Below are 19342 nucleotides of genomic sequence, written 5' to 3'. Positions count from 1 at the left end.
GTTACTTTTTTACAGCAAATACTATGATCAAAATATCTTGTTTGGTGACTTCGTCTTGTACATGTTAAGATAAACTTGAACATCACACTTAACTGCTATTTTGAGATACATTTTTTTTTTTAGTATATTTTAGTCCTTTCAAGTGTGTTCTGTGAAGCAGACTCACTGTTTCGTTCCAGTTTCGTCCAGCAGAGGCGCTCTTTACCGTCTGTCAGCGTGCACGCGCTTCTAGGTGCGTCCCAGTCAGGACCGTCAGGACGTTTACGTAACGCGATTCGGTTTGCAGTGACATTGAAAATCATATATTGTCATTTTAAATCATTAAAGTGCTCAGCTGCAGACATGGCCGAAGAGATCACACTGTACTGGGGCTCAGGTTCTCCACCCTGCTGGCGTGTGATAATCGCGCTCGAGGAGAAACAGCTGCACGGATTCAACAGCAAACTGCTGTCGTTTATGAAAAAAGAACATAAAAGTGCTGAGGTGTTGGAGTTGAACCCCAGAGGACAGGCAAGTTTTACACACTTTATCTGCTGTGTCTTCATCTAAACATACACAACAAGCGACAGAATAGTTTTGGGCTTCATGTTGAACTTTGTTTTTTTGCAGCTTCCAACTATGAAGCACGGAGACAGAATCATTAACGAGTCGTTTGCCGCGTGCATGTATCTGGAGGTAGGAGGCGCTGACACAACTCTTAAAACAACTAAAATATACACAATTGCTCCAAAACCTCACCATTTATTATCTATTCAAATCACTTTGTTTATATATATCTATATTTAAAAAAAATGTTTATATTGTTTCAGTTGTTAAACGTTTTTTTTTTTTTTAGAAAACATACTTTAGATTTATTTTTTTATACATTAATAGGGCTTGGGCGTCGTGACGTCATTACTTGTCGTGGCGGCCATGTTGGTTGCCTCCTTTACTGCTGCGCTCCATGCTGCGCTCTGTTTATAGACATACTTTCTCTCAATCGTGTGTCTTAATTTGATTAATTTGTCGTTATTTTTTCAACCATTGTAAACCGTTGCTGTATTAATAATAAAGTAACACATTAAAAGTAATTTACATTAAAAATGACAGATAAGAACAAAACTTCATTATGTTTTATTCAATATCGGAAACCAAACATTAACCTCAACCCCTCAGTAATGTGTATACATGACATATAAATGACATTTATATATACGACAGTGAAGTATAACATCTGAATATTAATTTATATAGCTTAAGTCAACACTGAACATAAGGGAAATGTCCCGGTGTACTCGCCCAAAATACGGGAACATTTCAACATTCATCTTTCTGTTGCTATCCCTCTGCTGACAGCAAAAACTGCTGCATTAACTAAGCTAGTTGTGAAGCTAGGTCATACGTGACTTTGCTTACAGATTGGCGTGAAATCGTGCTCTTACAACAACCACGCTGTTATTTTAAATGACTCTTTTTTTCATATGGATCCCAACCGTTAATAGTTCCGATTTTGTCCACATACCGGTCCCTGCTTCCCTGTTTAACGTATCCCAGTAAATTACACATACTTTTCCGGATTGTAAAATCTTTTTTCTTTATTTTAATTATCCCCACTCTGCCGCTTCTCCTCGTTCAACTTGCTGTATGATTACATTCGCGAGGCCACCAACATGGCCGCCACGTCCCAGAATGCAACGCGGCGCCCAAGCCCTATTAAAGGTGGAGTCCACGATGTTTGAAAAACGGTTTGGAAAATTAGACGGGCCGTCTACCAAAACACACTTATAGCCAATCAAATCAAATCAAATGCCGGTTTGCGTATGTGTGGGGCGGGTCTATCAACAGAAGGTCCAGATTCTATTGGGGTCGGGGCGTGTTTGTTTAGGTGATTTCAAATATCAACATTGGCTTTCAAACATCATGGACTCCGCCTTTAAAAATGGACATTTGTAGATGGTGTTAGCTAATGAATTCTGCAAGGGAACGTTTTATTTTGTATCCTAATTTGTCTCTTTTTTTATTTGTATTAAATGAAAGCATATAGATTTCCATTTAAGTGTTTTTATTTTATGAATTTCAATTTTACTTTTTTTTTAAAACCCAAGAAAGGGTTTTTGTACGTGTGATATTAGGGCTGCACAATATTGATTACTCAATATTTTGGATGGTGCGATAGCGGTATTTCTTTGGGTGTATCATTTCCCTTTTTATTAGTTTTTTTTTATAATTTAGATATGTAATTATCTTACTGAAATAAACGAGTAGGGGGAGGCTGCAGACCTGGAGCCGGTAGATCTACGCCCCTGGCAGTTTTACGCCCCTGACAGTTTTACGCCCCTGTTTTTCCTCATGCGTCCAGTAGGGGGAGGCTGTATATTCAGACAAATATTAGTATATGACCGTATGATAGCAGCAGACCTTCTTGAAGCGATACGAATTGACCCTTGGAATTTTAGAAAATGTACATTGTGTTTGTCTCCATAAAATGCTATGTAGGACATGTTTTGTAGCTGTATGACGACCTATTGTGAATTGTACAGCAGATATTTAATTAAGGATCCATATGATTACACAGTACTTTATGTCTAATGGCCTACATATGGTTAATATCTAAATGTAACGTTAACTTAATATAAATTCACAACATCATATCAGTCAGTCTCTTGTATATAAAAACAGTTTATAAAAAAATATAAATAGTTAAGTGTGACGTCATCACGAACCGCTTCCGGGTCCAATCGATTTCAAATGCCACAGGAAAACACGCTAATATACACTCGTATCATAATGCAAAACTATTTAAACCCATGATACTTATTTTTATCTTCAGTAATAAAAACCAAGATGACCAGACCTGGATTTTTTTTACTGTCTGTGGTTCCGTAGTGTGCAGACTGCAGTGTACACTGTAAGTTTATACAATTTTCGTTTAAATGTGTAATATTAATAAATAGTGCTCATAAACGGTTGTTTAAATAGGCTTGTATTTCCCTCTCCCCCTACTGGACGCATGAGGAGCAACAGGGGCGCAAAACTGCCAGGGGCGTAGATCTACCGGCTCCAGGTCTGCAGCCTCCCCATATAGAAATAAACAGGTAATACATATTCTTCTGATGTAATTAAATCTAATTCAGGATAAAGAAACTTTGGCTGCGGATGAAAGCTTATGAAGCTGACTTGTTGCCTTGACTTGAAGGCAGCTCAGAGAAATGAATTCGGACAGCCTTCGTATGCAGCGTAATGGAATTCTGTTTGAAATATAAACAGAGAGCGCCTTTATGATAACTAATCCCATATTTGAAAACTACAATACTAATTTCTCACTAGAAATGCAATTAAAATGTATTTAAACTAAATTTATGCTCCAGCCGCTTCCTTCCTCCTACCTTTGCGCCCGCGGCCTAACGAACAGTATAACAGTATAAGACCTACTTGCCGGGTATTTAATAAGGTCCCTTCTGATTGGTCTAATTTGAACAATCTAAGCATGCAACACACAAATGATAGACACGTAAAATAAATATAAGTTATGGCACCTCTGCGATAACAATATTTTCCCGGGTATATCGTGCAGCCCTATATGGCGTATTTTTTCATGTATTACTTGTTTTGTGTGTGTAGAGTGTGTTTAAAGGGCAAGGCACCCAACTGATCCCAGATGACCCTGCTGAACAGGCTTTGGTTTATCAGCGCATGTTTGAGACAAACACCCTGCAGCAGAAAATGTGTAATTTTCTTACATTAACACACACACACGTTAGCTGTACTGTGTGGTATAATATCATGGTGGGTTATTTGACATTGAAAGCTTGTGTGTTGTGTTAAATCTGTTCAGATGAAGTAGCTTTCTATGAGTGGGTTGTGCCTGAAGGAGAGAGACTTGAATCTGCCCTGAAGAGAAAGAAAGAAGATTTAATTTCTGAGCTGAAACTGTGGAACGGCTATCTGGAGAAGGTCTGATCAGTCTCGCTTCATATTATCATCAAATCACATTGACTATACTGCTGGTCATAAAATTGGAATATCCTCAAAAAGTTGATTTATTTCACTGGTTTCATTCACAGGGTGAAGCTCATGTATTATATTCATTCATTACCCAAAGACTGATATATTTCAAATGTTTATTTCTTTGAATTTTGATGATTATAAATGACCACTAAGGAAAATCCCAAATGTAGTATCTCAGAAAATTAGAATATTACTTAAGACCAATACAAAGAAAGGATTTTTAGAAATCTTGGCCAACTGAAAAGGATGAATATGAAAAGTATGAGCATGTACAGCACTCAATACATAGTTGGGGTTAAGGTCAGGTGAGTTTGCTGGCCAAGGAATAGCATGGAATAGCATGGTCCTTAAACCTGGTACTGGTAGCTTTGGCACTGTGTGCAGGTGCCAAGTCCTGTTGGAAAATGAAATCTGCATCTCCATGAAGTTGGGCTGCAGCAGAAAGCATGAAGTGCTCTAAAACTTCGTGGTGTACGGCTGCGTCGACCTCAGAAAACACAGTGGACCAACACCAGCAGATGACATGATACCCCAAACCATCACTGACTGTAGAAAATTTAGGCTGGACCTCAAGCAACGTGGATTGTGTGCCTCTCCTCTCTTCCTCCAGACTCTGGGACCCTGATTTCCAATGGAAATGCTAAATTTACTTTCATCAGAGAACATCACTTTGGACCACTCAGCAGCAGTCTAGAAGCGAGACACTTCTGACGCTGTCTGTTGTTGAAGAGTGGCTTGTGCGACAGCTGAAACCCTGGTCTTGTATATAACTGTGCGTGGTGGTTCTTGAAGCTTTGACTCCAGCTGCAGTCCACTCTTTGTGAATCTCCCCCATATTTTTGAATGTGTGTTTGTTTCACAATCCTCTCCAGGGCGCAGTTAGTTATCCCTATTGCTTGTACACTTTTTTCTACCACATCTTTTCCTTCCCTTCGCATCTCTATGAATGTGCCTGGACACAGAGCTCTGTGAACAGCCAGCCTCTGTCAAGTCAGCAGTCTTCCCCATGATTGTGTAGCATACAGAACTAGACTGAGAGACTATTTAAAGGCCTTTGCATTTCTTCAAAATTGAACCTTTTCACAATATTCAAATTTTCTGAGATGCTGAATTTGGAATTTTGCTTGGTGGTCGGTTGTAATCATCAAAATTAATAAACATGTGAAATATATCAGTCTGTGTGTGGTGAATGAATGTAATGCACAGGTTTTACTTTTTGAATGGAATGGGTGAAATAAATCGGCTTTTTCATGATATTCCAATTATATGACCAGCACCTGTAAATGAGATACAGTACAGTAGTTTGTTGACTAGAGTCCCCCACCTCACTTCACATTGAAATCCATATAAGTGTATACTTCACAATAAAATAAAGGTTATTTATAAAAACATTAAACATTTTTGCACTGCAACATTTTGTCATTATTGGTGGTAGCGAATACTCCAATGGCAGAATATAGTTATTGACATTACAGCAGTGAGATCAGACGTGCTCTTGACATCTTTAATCTCTAATATAAACCTTCATTTTCATCAGATGGGGAAAGGCTCTTACCTCGCTGGCAAAAACTTCACCATGGCCGATGTTGTTTGCTTCCCCGTCATAGCATTTTTTCCACGTCTTGGGTGAGTGAAATCTCCACACAAAATATGAATCATTGACAGTGTCAGATCAAAGTCTGGTTCAATAATGAATTTGTTCTGATATTCTTTCAGTTGTCCTAAAGAGAGATGTCCCAGACTGATGGAGTATTATGAGATGGTGAAGGATCGGCCCAGTATTAAAGCCAGCTGGCCACCACACTGGCTGGAGAATCCTGAGGCCGAGAGCAAACTGAAGGACTTATAAACTTCAACCTTCTGTCACAGACTAAACTTAAACACAACCCACACTTTATATAAACAATGCATTGAGTATATATAACAAAATTGCATTTCATTTAAACTGATATCACACACTAGAAGAAATGATACTAATCTTTTAGTTTGTTATTTGAAGTTAATCTGAAGTTTTTGTTTGATACTTTAATAATAACTAAACATTTATTAAAAAAAAAATTTTTATTAAGATAAACTGACTCTTAATGGATCTGTAATTGTATGTTAACATATACAAACATTTATGAGTTTTCAATAAACCATTTTCTTGTTTCATCAACTTGTGTTACAGTAGTGTGACATCATTTATCAGTGTGGATTTTTGCAAAAAAAAGTTGTTATTTGTAATCAGTTACTTGTAACTGGTTACTTGTAATAAGTTATTTGTAATCTGTTACTTGTAATCAGTTACTTTTAACTGGTTGCTTGTGGTCAGTTAGAGTAAATATTACTTTCACTGGCACCTTGTAATCAGTTACTTGTAACTAGTTACTAGAGTAAATATTTCTTTCACTGGCACCTTGTAATCAGTTACTTGTGATCAGTTACTTGTAATCAGTTACTTGTAGTCAGTTACTTGTAGTCAGTTAGAGTAAATATTACTTTCACTGGCACCTTGTAATCAGTTACTTGTAACTGGTTACATGTAATCAGTTACTTGTAATCAGTTACTTGTAACTAGTTACTAGAGTAAATATTTCTTTCACTGGCACCTTGTAATCAGTTACTTGTAATCAGTTACTTGTAATCAGTTACTTGTAATCGGTTACTTGTAACTAGTTACTAGAGTAAATATTTCTTTCACTGGCACCTTGTAATCAGTTACTTGTAATCAGTTACTTTTAACTGGTTACTTGTAGTCGGTTAGAGTAAGTATTACTTTCACTGGCACCTTGTAATCAGTTACTTGTAATCAGTTACTTTTGTAACCAGTTACTTGTAATCAGTTACTTTTCAGTTACTTGTAATCCAGTTACTTTTGTAATCCAGTTACTTTTGTAATCCAGTTACTTTTGTAATCCAGTTACTTTTGTAATCCAGTTACTTTTGTAACTAGTTACTTGTAGTCAGTTAGAGTAAATATTACTTTCACTGGCACCTTGTAATCCAGTTACTTTTGTAACCAGTTACTTTTGTAACCAGTTACTTTTGTAACCAGTTACTTTTGTAACCAGTTACTAGAGTAAATATTTCTTTCACTGGCAACTTGTAATCAGTTACTTGTAATCGGTTACTTGTAATCGGTTACTTGTAATCGGTTACTTGTAATCGGTTACTTGTAATCGGTTACTTGTAATCGGTTACTTGTAATCGGTTACTTGTAATCGGTTACTTGTAATCGGTTACTTGTAATCGGTTACTTGTAATCGGTTACTTGTAATCGGTTACTTGTAATCGGTTACTTGTAATCGGTTACTTTTGTAACCAGTTACTTTTGTAACCAGTTACTTTTGTAACCAGTTACTTTTGTAACCAGTTACTTTTGTAACCAGTTACTTTTGTAACCAGTTACTTTTGTAACCAGTTACTTTTGTAACCAGTTACTTTTGTAACCAGTTACTTTTGTAACCAGTTACTTTTGTAACCAGTTACTTTTGTAACCAGTTACTTTTGTAACCAGTTACTTTTGTAACCAGTTACTTTTGTAACCAGTTACTTTTGTAACCAGTTACTTTTGTAACCAGTTACTTTTGTAACCAGTTACTTTTGTAACCAGTTACTTTTGTAACCAGTTACTTTTGTAACCAGTTACTTTTGTAACCAGTTACTTTTGTAACCAGTTACTTTTGTAACCAGTTACTTTTGTAACCAGTTACTTTTGTAACCAGTTACTTTTGTAACCAGTTACTTTTGTAACCAGTTACTTGTAACTTGTGTAAAACCTCATAAATATTAAGTCTCAGTTGTTTTATAAATGTGTATTTCTTCAAGCACACACAGCAGAAACAGTCAAAGAAAATAAAATAGTTTTATGAAACATGAAGCTCTGCAACATTTTAATAATAAACATTAACCGTTAACTTACAGACACATATGAAAACATTTACTTTCTTTATCTACATATTTCTCATTGAGTGTGACTTTTGTTTCTTTATTCACGAGTGACGTGAGAACTCATTTCCACCAATGACCTGCAGATCTTTAAAAACACAATTGAGGTCACACGTTCTCCTCCATCTCTTCTGTCTCCTCAATCTTTTTCTTGAATAGTTTCAGCTCTTGAGCATTTAATGAATTCACAGCCCATCAATGTGAACATGCTAGAGATAGTTCACCCAAAAGTCAAAATTCTGTCATCAACCTCATGTTGATCTAAACCTGTATGAGTTTCTTTATTCTATTCATAGGAGGATAAAAACAAATACTATGGAAGTGAATGGGTACTGTCAACTGTGTGTTTACCATCATTTATCATAAATATCTTGTTTTGTGCTCAACAGAATAATGAAACTCATACACGTTTAGATCAACATGAGGATGAGAAAACAGAATTGTCATTTTTGGGTGAACTCTCCTGTTAAGCTCCTTCATCAGAAACTATCTATTGAGACGTGCTTCCCTCTTATGACAGTTGCTTCATAATCTCTTAGTCATCATCGTCATCTGATGAAGATTGAAGCCGGTCTGGGCGATAGCAGTGTGCGAGATTGCCGAGCTGCTCCATAGCTTCAGTCAGCTCACTGAACTCAAGACCGTGAGAGAGGAAACTGGGAGCCACGCGGCGTATATCCAGCGCAGCACATGATTTCTGTAACTCAGACAGCTGAAGACCAACGGCCGGACTGGACTGCAGAGACGTTAATACAGGAACACTAGAAACTGAATGAGCAGCGGCTGAGGAGACAACAAACAGAGGATTTACAAACAGAAAGAGACTTTTAACTTAATGGCTGTTAGCTAGGTAATGCTAATAAAAGACTTATGGAAAAATGCATCGTTATCATCATTTTTTGTCAATTAATTTAATAATGACTCAGCTAAATCTGTATTAAAGAGAAAAGAATCACTTCATCTGATGTATAAAGTGAATAAAATAACTTTGACAGTCAGTCGACTTACTGGAGTTCACAACTATTTACACAATTATTTAAATTATATATATATATGTTTATAATACATATGGTTTTTAATGATAATTGCTGGGATGTCCACCCAACACCCCCAGCATGTAAGCCTATGCTTGTAAGAGTAGTCTAAGCAGTTAATGCCACAGACTTTAGTTATAAAGTATCACTCACAGCCAGCAGGTGCAGAATGGTTTTGGAGGAAACCCTGTGAACTCAGATCTGGACTAAACATCTGAGGGAAAGGAGCTGTAAGCTTACTGGGGCTGGACACCAGCTGGACCGCCCTACAGACAGAGAGACAGACAGACAGACAGACAGACATCAGTTGTGTGCTAACAGTTAAGATTACTGCACTGGTCTTATACTGATTTTCAAGCAGTAACTGGATTATATGTGACTCACAGTGGGGTTGATGGGTAATGTTGCTGAATGTATGTTGCCAACACATCTTCACCACAGCGCTCATAGTGCAGAGGACTGGACGGCTCTATGCCGGGCAGCAGAGGACTACAGAAAATAAATACTGTATCAAAACAACACATCTGAAAAGTGTTTCACACATTCAGTATTCACATTACTGTTTAATGTTTCTCTATAACACTCACCTGACTAAACTCTGTCCCTCAAGGCCTTTGAGCGTCACCGATTGACCAAAACAGCATCCATCACCGAGCTCTGGGCAAGCCGACAGGGGTTTCCACGGCAACCCATTAGCAAAAGCATCAAGGGCATCCGGTAGACAGCTGCCGTGCATCATGGGAAACGGAACGGACCCATAAGCTGAAACAACCTGAAGAACAACAGAAAGTTGTGGGGATTCTGTGACGATCTGTTGTGATGAAATTCACAGATGAGTGACATCACTGACCTTCCTCCCTGAGGCGGTGAGAGCGTCTGAAAGATGCCACATGGGAGCGCTGTTCTGTCTCAGTCGATATGATACGGTCATAGCATCCAATGCAAGAGCTAAAACAGCGCTGGAGTGATACCACAGCGTCGGCTGAGACAAGACACGACAGATATGAGCAAGAAATACAAACAGTTCAATACTGCATATTATATTCAGGACAAAATGCAAGCATCCCTCAAAAGACAAAACTAAACATTGGAAATTAGTTAATGCAGTGTTATTAAAAAAAGTATTTATATTAACAGATCAGATCAGATTACTCTGATAATTTCACAGGCACAACCTGAAAAAGCAGAATGAAAGAGACTCACATCATAGTTAAGTAGTGGAAAGGTCGTGGGTGGAGGTGGGCGTCTCCCCAGACCCCCGCGCAGGGTCAAAGGGCAAAAGAATGAGCTGTGATTGGCCATACTGACAGTACCTAATGCAGTGTTCATCATATGAAACACGTCCTTTATGGAGCTCTGATGATAGAAAATCACAACATTATATATTATGGGTAACTATATTCATTTACTGTAGTGAACAACTTTAACCAGCATATTACACAACCATTACCAAATATATTATTAAATAGATTAACCATACACACGGTTGTCAATGTTGTTGGTTTCATTATACAAATATGAACATTTGAAGATGTTTGGTTAAATATATAATACAAGATGATGAGATGTCATAACATCACTACATTCATCAGGATGAATGAAACTCTTCTCACCTTGTCTGAATGACTGACAGGACTCATGCCCCAAGTGAGGATGCTACGACCTCCATAAGAGTCCTGCAACATCTCTGTCACCTTTGAACCCAAGCCTGAAAACCCATCAGCAAGATCACACAACACCTGAAATCCCTGAGACAACAGAAGATGATAATATTTATCCTGATACTCCGAAGAGATGCTTTAATAAGTCACACGAGGCAATGATATTAACATATAAGACAACTCTTTTATAGGAAAAGAGTTTGCTTTGTAGTTTTGATCTGGTGTTTACCTGCAGATAATCACATTCTTCAGTAAAAAAATGAAGTCGGTCCTCCAAATCTTCTAACACTGAGCGCTGTAAGAGCATCTCTCCCTGACCGAACGCCTCTAAACGCTCCGATTCACTGATGACAAACACATACGCAACACATCTGTGTGACATCATTCAAAAATCAAATGTAATGCTGCGTACACACCAAACGTGAAGCATCGCGTTCCTCGCTCTAGATTTCTTGTGGGACTGAACTTTGTGAAAATTTTTCACAAAAAGTGCATGTTTTGTGACAATTGCGTCGCCCAATTCGTGTCATTCACACAAAACGTTGAATCCGCGTTTGGTGTGTACACCCCATTCTTCTCCTGTGTTGTCAATATACTCCCTCCTGAACAGGTATTTAGGGTGGCATACACAGTATGAAGGCTCATCCCATTTAATAAACAGTAAACATGGATTTCATTGAACATTTACACACCCGAGAAGAGGGCTGAACATTTTTGGTCTCAAGTGTGCTCTTTGCTATTGCACTTACACAGAATTTCATTAGCATGCAAGTGACCCTCAAAGCTGATAGACATGAACTTAACACTGACTGTGATGTTAAACCCCTGATACTGATGTAAATGAATGCTCACTGGTTAAACTGGTCAACTTATCATCTACTCACCCATCATGATTAAACTGGTTAATGACAGAAATGGTACGCGGGTGAAGGTGAATCCTCAGGAAATCTGACCACACCCTCACACTTCCCTCCAGCCTATAGGATTTCTGTATCCGGTCCAGACAGCTGTTTACGGTCTCCATGGCAACAGCAGCTTTTCCACTGGTTACTGTATGAGGGTTAAAAAAATTGGAACTTATATTTCAACAAATACAACTTTGATGTCAATCAAACGCATGATAGCAACAAAAATGACATAGTATCTTTAACGCTCTCACTAACAGAGGCGGACACTATTTGAGTATTTTAAGTCAATTTTCCAAGCATCTGTGCTTTATCAGAGTGTTTGTAAAAATTGAAAAAATTTACTTTATTAAATTTTTTTTACTATATTCTAAAGCATAAAATCAAACTGTGTTTTCCTTTTATATTGCATATTAAAATTGATTTAATACCTAATTACATAAAAATTGTGTACTTTTATTTTTATAAAATACTAGATGAGTATGAAATTATGAAATGTAGTGGAGTAAAAATTATGATAATATGGAATGTAATAATGGAATGTAATAAAAATATTGGAATGTATGTTTTCCAAAGAAAAGACTGATAAAATATATATACTTAAAAATGTACTTTTATGTAGAAAGTAAAAATACTTAAGTAGTGCCCGCTCACTAATGCTTCTTTACGAAACTAGATGGCCAAGTGAAAAGTGCATTCAATTATTCATGAAGATACACATCTGTAATGAGGGGTACACACCAAACACGAATTCAACAATTTGCGCAAAAAAGAAACAACGATAAAGACACAAAAATATCGCAAATATAGACGCAAACTTGTGCAGGGCGATGCGAATGATGTGAATTGTTCTGCAAAAAACACACGCTATTCACCACAAACCCGTCTTTGCGAAGCTTAAAATATTCAACTCAAGTGAAATATTTGCATGCCACAAAGATAAATCCCGTGAGTAATCTAGCGTTTGGTGTGTACGCAGTATAGCACTGACACATCTCACCTGAGCAGTGACCTGGACCGGAGAAGTCCGACTGAGCTGGAAAACTGCCCATCTAGAGGAAAAACAGAGAGAAAACCTTCAGAAACATCACTGGAATTAAACATCATCACATCATTACAGACAAACTCACATCCAGACGGTTGAGATCTTGTAGGAAAGAGTTTTTGCTTGTTGGGCTTTCTTTATGGGTCATAATCTGTCCTTCCCTAAAAAGCAAAAATACTCAATCATTTATATTTGTCAAGACATTTCATTTACAAATACTACAATAAAAAGTGTAACTGTAAAAACAGAAACTGTAAATGCACATAAACACATCTAACCATGTAAATGTTGCATCTTCATGCTCTGTTTCATACAAACTGCCCTCCTGTCGCAGCGTCTGAAGACTTCCTGAAGAAATAAAACAGACATGATGATGATAATATTAAACAGACATGATGATGATAATATTAAACAGACATGATGATGATATTGAATACAACAGCACTCCTCTATTATAAACTGTAACTCTGTGTAATCAATACAAATTTGGGTTTGTCCATGATGTTATTATTGTACACTGAACAAAAGATGTAAATATGCCGGACAAGCTATCAGAAGAGATGTGATAACTTTACCCTTCAGGTCCATGGCAATGAGTCGGGGGGTGTATGTGACGTGACCGCCCAGAGTGCGACCCTCTCTGAACAACACATCACTCTGTAGCTCACCCGGAGGTGAATCCGGGTCATAACACAGACCTGCATCCTAGAGAGAGAGAGACAGAATTATTACTGAAACACCCGGGTTTATTTCTTTGTTAGTTTATCATATTATTTTGTTTAACTAGTTTACCATGGTACGTTTTGTAAAGAAGCTTCCATCTGAACTCAACTAAGTAACGAATCATTACACAGATAATGTTTTTCACAGATGCTAGGTTGACATAAAACTTGAATAATTATCTCACTATTAAAAGTGATGATAAAGTGATGTGATCCGCTATAAACACACACACTGACCTGCAGATTCCACCAGTGTGTGCCGATGAAGTTAGAATAATGTCCCAGCTGAAGTGTCACAACCTCCCTGCAGATCCCGCTCATAATGATATCTGAACATTAAAACAGATTACAGATTACTTCTGTGAAATTTAAAATGATTCAGCTTATGATGCGCTAAAGAAACACCGCACAACTCTCACGCCATCAGTGGCAGACTAACTTCCGCATGTGGGCGTCACTCTGAGAGTTCTCAATGATGATTGGCTGCTACATCTCAAGTAACGAGATGATTGGCTTCTGTAGCTGAAGGGGTGCAATGATTGGCTGAGGGAATGTTGGTGTCGTCTAGGGGTAGTTTGGTTTCACTGCGCCTGACGCGCACGTGTGCAGCGCTAATAAACTGCGTAGATGTTTAAAACAAACATTTTATATATATACATGCTTTAAATAAATATTTATTTATTTATTTATTAAGTTAATATACGGCATATTTATGAGCTTAATAAATATTTTACTAACAAAAAGAGCAGCATATACACAGTAAATAAATAACGCACGTTAAGGTATAGTTCATATAAAAATGAGAGTTCTGTCATCATTTACTCACCCTCATGTTGATGTTAACCTCTACGAGTTTCTTTATTCTGTTAAATACAAAAGAAGATATTTTGATAAATGATGGTAAGCACACAGTTTACGGAACCCTTTGACTTCCATAGTAGGATAAACAAATACTATGGAAGCCAATGGGTAACCCTTTAGTTACATTTGTCGCTATTAGGGGCGTTGACGAAAGTCACATGATAGTGTAAGCGAAAGATCAGTGATTTACCTACAGCCACACCTGTTTCTTTAAGTGTGTGTGTGTAAATGTGTGTAAGTGAGATCGGACTATGATCAGATTTGACACTCGTCATGACTTTATAAATACTTGGCTTCTGTCTTACTGGAGTAACAGGTGCGTCTTTACTTCCTGTCTCTAACTTTAGAGTTTGTACGATAAGTGTCATGTGAAATAATTAATGTCGGTGTGTTTAAATTTATGATGTACGCTTTACAAGCTTTTAGCTTTAATCGATTTAATTTAAGTGAAACAGTCTATCAGTGGAGTGAAACATTCAACAGAAACTGTGTGTGAGGTTTGTTTATGTCTCCTGTACTTTTAGGTTAGACTTCATGGGGGGTTACAAGAACTGACAGGCGTATGACGTCAAAGTACCGCGAGAGCCAGTCGAAATTAGACTTCCCCGTATGGTTTCTCGCGGTACGTTGACGTCACCCCCTGTCAGTTCTTGCAGCGACTCATGAGGACGAACAAGCCTAACGTCTTTATTCCCTGAGGTCTGATTTCAGGTTAAACAGGTGTAACTGCTTTATTGCGAGTGTAAAAGTAAACTCTGCACTCATAAACACTGTTCTTCAGTTTGAAACCATAGATGAGCATTAAAAACATGAAAACATTATTGATTTTTTTGAATGTTTTCATTTTCATTTAATAAAAAACATCTTGGTTAATAATGAATCAGTCTGGTAGATAAATAGTTCTTCCTGTAGTTTAAAATATCTTTCTTTATCTCTTTGTTCAGGATTTGTCAGTGCAGATCAAAGTTAAGCATTCAGATGAGCATCAACTGGACTTTAATGCTTTGTTTCAACCAACATGAGAACAAACAGATGTTAAATACATACAGAGCACAGTTTAGTTTACAAGCTAAAGAGAAAAACAAGTCAGTGCCAAAATGACAGACGCGCTGGTTTTCAGACCTGAATCCCCTGAAGAGAACCTCACAGAACCTCAGAGGAGCGATGGAGATGAGCTCGAGTCCGGCAGCCTGCGGTGGTTTGAGATTCAAAGCACAGAGAGGGGATCGCCTGAAGGACGGACGTCCAGTCAGGAGCAGATGAACCAACCGGAGAGATCCAGTGAGCTGAAGGGACAAGAGAACTGGATAGACATGCAGGATAAGAAGAAAGATGATAATGATGATGATGAAGATGATGACGATGAAAGTGAAGATCAGTTAAAGGAGGGAGACGGCTCATTGGCTGATGATGAGGATGATGGTTGTGATGATGATCTCCAGGAGACCTGGACGTCAGAGAAAGCAAGACTGGTCTTTACTCCAACTGTAATGATCCTGAAGCCAACAAGCAATCAGGAGGACCTGAATGAAAGCAATATGATACAGATGGAGAAAGTTCCTCTACATAACTTACACATGAACCAATCAGAACACTTCCACCCGCAGTGGATTGATGAGATTGATAAACCCAAAGGTAAAAAACAATACATCGGATATGTCAACTATAATCATTTCTTTTTAGTTTATAATAAGCAAAACAATGACACTGATATATGTCAATGCAAGATGTTTTTAAATGAAGGCAGCTCAAACATGCATTTTAGCCTTGGACTAGACTTAAAGGTGGAGTGTGTAAATGTTAGCGGTAGAGGTCGACCGATTTATAGGCCGGGCCGATTAATGAGGTGGTTATTTTAAGTTATGCCATGGGCCTGTTGAGTGCTTTATTCTGGTTGGTTGGGAAATGTTCCATAGGTGTGCATTATTTTTCTGTAGACCGCACACCTAACCTGTCAAATGTCTTAAAATAACCACTAGAGCAATTTGTATGATAACCATCCGTGGTATAAGTGGAATAATTGACTCCTGTCCTTTGAATTATTGAAAATAATGCACACCCGGCATTACCACTTTGGGTGTGCATTATTTTCAAAAAATTTATTCCTTACATATTTGACTGGTCAGGGGTGCGTTTATGAAAAAATGATGCATACCTGTGGAGCATTTCTCAACCAATCAGAATAAAGCATTCAACACTCCAGTGGTATAAATCATATATATAAACTTCTCCTGTATCATTAACAGTCAGTGAATGGCTCAGAAATGTTGATAAAATAAATGTTATTTTCTCTCTTTGTGTATATCAGATAGGTGTTGTGGAGAGATCATAAAGCTGTGTTTGTGTGTAACGTCTGCCGCTGTGATTTTTCCTCTATTGACGTGGGGAGGTTATGAGCTGTTGCCCTTTAATACCCCTCCTCTCAACAGTGCCCCCCTCAGGCTGCTCTACACACTGCGCTGTGCTTTTTTTGCCATTATTCCTATAGTGCTGGGTGAGAGAATATTTACTTTCTTATTGATAATTATGAGGCGTACACACCAAACGTGAATTGTGTAGATTACATGCAAAGACGCGAATAGAGACAAACAGGTGCGGGGCGATGTGAATGATGCCCCATTCAGACCGCCAGCGACTAGCAGTAGAAGAGTGAAGCAAACCATCTTTCTTTTAAATGGGAGCTTGGCGACTTTTAGCGACATGAGCGAAAGTGACTGTTGGCCGGATGGTCTTGTCCAGCGACGTAAGAAAGTTATAAAAGTTTAACTTTATGCAAATGATGAGCAATTTTCAGGAGCGACTACCAATGGGAGGAAAGTAGGTGGAGTTAAGGTCATCCGACTCTTGTCAGTAACTGGACAGTGCTCATTCGTTTATGACAACCAGATTTAGAAACGCCTCATTGAAAAAAAACGAGTAACACACAGCGAGAAAGTCACTGGTGGTCTGAACGAGGGGTAACACGAATTGAGCATTGAGATTTTTACGAAAAAACACATGCTATGCGTCTCAAACGCGCAAGTTGAAAATATTAAACTCAGGTAAAAATGTGCATGACACGAAGTTAAATCCCGTGAGTAATCTAGAGTAAGGAACGTGATGCTTCGTGTTTGGTGTGTACGCAGCATTATAGCTGCTCCTTATATAACCTATGAAGAAATGATGACTTGTGTGTTTATATAATACTAAGTGATATCAGGATCATTTGTATCGGTCTTGTCAAGGAAGTACAAAGTTGAACTTTCTTTAGGAATGTGCTTTTCTCTATTAGAAGAGTTTGTTTAAATCTCTTTTGAATCACACTTGTGTAAACACGAGCTTTGATTGTCGTCTGTTTCAGGTGTGTTGGTTCAAGGTGTGTCTCGTCTGAAGTTTGGGACACTGAAGCCTCTGTTTGATGGGATATTGAGGAATCGTGAAGTGGGTGTACACAGCTACTATGTCAGAGAGTCGCTCCATCTGTACCTCCTTTATTTCATGCAGCTCGCCGTCATGGCAACGTACGCCCAACAGGAAGTACTTAAACTGGTACCGATGCTCACCATCATCTTTGTGTTTGGCAGGTGCGTGCTGGAGTTTATGTGTGGGGAAACATCACTTTTAAAAGTATCTTTAGTGTTTATTTGTATCTGATATTTTCTGCACCATCAGGTTGATTTACTGGGTGTGCGCCGTGTTTGGTAGCAGCGTGCGAGCGTTTGGTTTCGGCCTCTCATTCTTGCCCCTACTTCCCCTGCTGGGGGCAAACATTTACTTCATCTGCTCGGCTGAGGGGCAGGAGGTGATGTTTGATGTTGCCCCGCCCACTACAGCCCCGCCCCCAAAACAGAGATGGTGGGGGTGAAGAGAAACGGAGTTTGAGGATGTGAAATGTTCAGTATGTGACGTGTTTGCTCAAGACAGCACAGCAGGACATTCAGAGATAAAGACTGAAGAGTTTCACTTACATTGAGTTAGATGATGAACTCAACATGTGTCATGAGCTGTTTAACTGATCTGACCTCAGTTATAATACTGCGGTAAACATCACAATCACATGACACATTATAATGAACATTTGAAGTGAACTCTGCATAATTATCTCAAAATCAGCTTCATTTCCTTTGTGCAAAAATCTGTAATATTTCTTTCTCGTGATTTTGTGATGAATATCAGTCAGTCATACAATGAGAAGTCATTTGCTTTGTTTTACACAAAAGTATTTTGATGTTGCTGATATTCCAGTTGTTTACTATAATATCATAATTATTGTTATTAGCACATTTACTTGTGATATATTACTGATGTTTTATTCATGTCAATGCAGTGTTATATTTCTGTGGATTTTATCTGTCTCCTTTTAAATCATTTCAAATATTTATGATGAATTTAAACACATGATGTCTGGATGTTCTTGCTTTTTAACAGCATCTTTAAAATGAATCGCTAATAAAGAACAAACACTAAACGTCAGTCAATGACTTTATAGGGAGAGAAAGACGAGCGTTACAGAAAATATTATTTACATTTTGGTCAGTTACTGAGAAAGATACGGGGGTCATAAATGTTAGTAAATATGCTGCTTTCAGGGGCATCATGCACCAATTTTTAAGGGGGAAAAAGTGTGCATAGCTCAGAGAATGGGGACCGTTGACTTTTCATAGTAGGAATAAAAAATACTATGGTCAAGTCAATGGGGCCATTTTTGACTGAACTACTCCTTTAATCGCGCCATTAATGCATTTGCACAACAACTGCATTATGCTATAAAATGTATGTATAAAGTATATAAACAATGAAAATGACAGAAGCAACAATCCTGTGATTGATTTTAATGTTCGATAATGATTAAAAAAAATGTTTATATAAAATTATTAGAGGAACGCACTAAATTTTACCGTGCCCCAGTGAACTCTGGCGTTGTACCAAGATGAATCTTGAAATCTACTAATATAACATTGAGACGGTCACATTTTGAACCATACATTTTCTACACAGCGGAGGTTAACTGCGCATTACAATACTGGGGTTTGACAATGTTGTGAGCATTTCTGACGACGTTTTTAATTTTAATTTGTTTAATAACAAAATGCCGCAGCAAGGAGCCATGACTGCGCTAAGATGCTGATGACGTCTACGACTGTGCTGTTGCGTCTGACAGCTGAATAAAGTAACATGTAACACTATCAAACGCGAAAATCTCTGAAAAGAGACAGGT

General features: G+C 38.0%; 3 protein-coding genes across 5 annotated transcripts; 2 read left to right on the top strand and 1 right to left on the bottom strand.

Annotated features, from left to right (window-relative positions):
• Positions 1-208: 208 nt before the first annotated feature.
• LOC129456120 (glutathione S-transferase A) lies at positions 209-6145 on the top strand. The gene is made up of 6 exons (XM_055220957.2): positions 209-510; positions 610-675; positions 3601-3706; positions 3815-3933; positions 5525-5613; positions 5704-6145. Exons 1-6 carry the CDS (start codon positions 343-345, stop codon positions 5834-5836), a joined length of 681 nt encoding a protein of 226 aa, XP_055076932.2. The 5' UTR covers positions 209-342; the 3' UTR covers positions 5837-6145.
• A 1624-nt stretch (positions 6146-7769) lies between these two features.
• Positions 7770-14268, bottom strand: msto1 (misato mitochondrial distribution and morphology regulator 1). 2 transcript variants are annotated; one of them, XM_055220949.2, is made up of 16 exons: positions 14111-14265; positions 13724-13903; positions 13522-13613; positions 13138-13267; positions 12841-12910; positions 12648-12723; positions 12518-12569; positions 11497-11662; positions 10842-10956; positions 10565-10699; positions 10155-10307; positions 9802-9933; positions 9539-9723; positions 9336-9440; positions 9105-9217; positions 7770-8700 (listed from the first exon to the last, which is right to left on the bottom strand). In XM_055220949.2, exons 3-16 carry the CDS (start codon positions 13603-13605, stop codon positions 8453-8455), a joined length of 1764 nt encoding a protein of 587 aa, XP_055076924.1. In that variant the 5' UTR covers positions 13606-13613; positions 13724-13903; positions 14111-14265; the 3' UTR covers positions 7770-8452. The 2 variants fall into 2 exon arrangements, with proteins under 2 accessions (XP_055076924.1, XP_055076923.1); XM_055220948.2 differs by lacking the exon at positions 13724-13903 and having other exon boundaries at positions 14111-14268.
• Positions 14269-14301: 33 nt separating this feature from the next.
• On the top strand, positions 14302-18597 carry tmem79a (transmembrane protein 79a). Of its 2 annotated transcripts, XM_055220953.2 has the most exons (5): positions 14302-14461; positions 15090-15780; positions 16454-16639; positions 17486-17708; positions 17797-18597. In XM_055220953.2, exons 2-5 carry the CDS (start codon positions 15243-15245, stop codon positions 17987-17989), a joined length of 1140 nt encoding a protein of 379 aa, XP_055076928.1. In that variant the 5' UTR covers positions 14302-14461; positions 15090-15242; the 3' UTR covers positions 17990-18597. The 2 variants fall into 2 exon arrangements, with proteins under 2 accessions (XP_055076928.1, XP_055076929.1); XM_055220954.2 differs by lacking the exon at positions 16454-16639.
• Positions 18598-19342: the final 745 nt, after the last annotated feature.

The sequence above is a fragment of the Misgurnus anguillicaudatus genome, chromosome 20, assembly GCF_027580225.2.
Source record: "Misgurnus anguillicaudatus chromosome 20, ASM2758022v2, whole genome shotgun sequence".
Taxonomy (NCBI): domain Eukaryota; kingdom Metazoa; phylum Chordata; class Actinopteri; order Cypriniformes; family Cobitidae; genus Misgurnus; species Misgurnus anguillicaudatus.
The sequence above is the reverse complement of the archived record's forward strand: the minus strand, read 5'-3'. Positions and strand labels throughout refer to the sequence as shown.

Bases quoted from the DNA above. Each gene is read 5' to 3' on its own strand.
- LOC129456120 (XM_055220957.2), top strand. From the start codon at position 343: ATGGCCGAAGAGATCACACTGTACTGGGGCTCAGGTTCTCCACCCTGC. The intron at 676-3,600 runs GTAGGAGGCGCT...TTGTGTGTGTAG, and splicing joins CCGCGTGCATGTATCTGGAG to AGTGTGTTTAAAGGGCAAGG. The intron at 3,934-5,524 runs GTCTGATCAGTC...CATTTTCATCAG, and splicing joins GGAACGGCTATCTGGAGAAG to ATGGGGAAAGGCTCTTACCT.
- msto1 (XM_055220948.2), bottom strand. From the start codon at position 13,605: ATGAGCGGGATCTGCAGGGAGGTTGTGACACTTCAGCTGGGACATTAT. The intron at 10,957-11,496 runs GTGAGTAGATGA...GTTTGTCATCAG, and splicing joins AACCAGTTTAATCATGATGG to TGAATCGGAGCGTTTAGAGG. The intron at 9,724-9,801 runs GTCAGTGATGTC...GTTGTTCTTCAG, and splicing joins TCACCGCCTCAGGGAGGAAG to GTTGTTTCAGCTTATGGGTC.
- tmem79a (XM_055220953.2), top strand. From the start codon at position 15,243: ATGACAGACGCGCTGGTTTTCAGACCTGAATCCCCTGAAGAGAACCTC. The intron at 15,781-16,453 runs GTAAAAAACAAT...TGTGTATATCAG, and splicing joins TGAGATTGATAAACCCAAAG to ATAGGTGTTGTGGAGAGATC. The intron at 17,709-17,796 runs GTGCGTGCTGGA...CTGCACCATCAG, and splicing joins ATCATCTTTGTGTTTGGCAG to GTTGATTTACTGGGTGTGCG.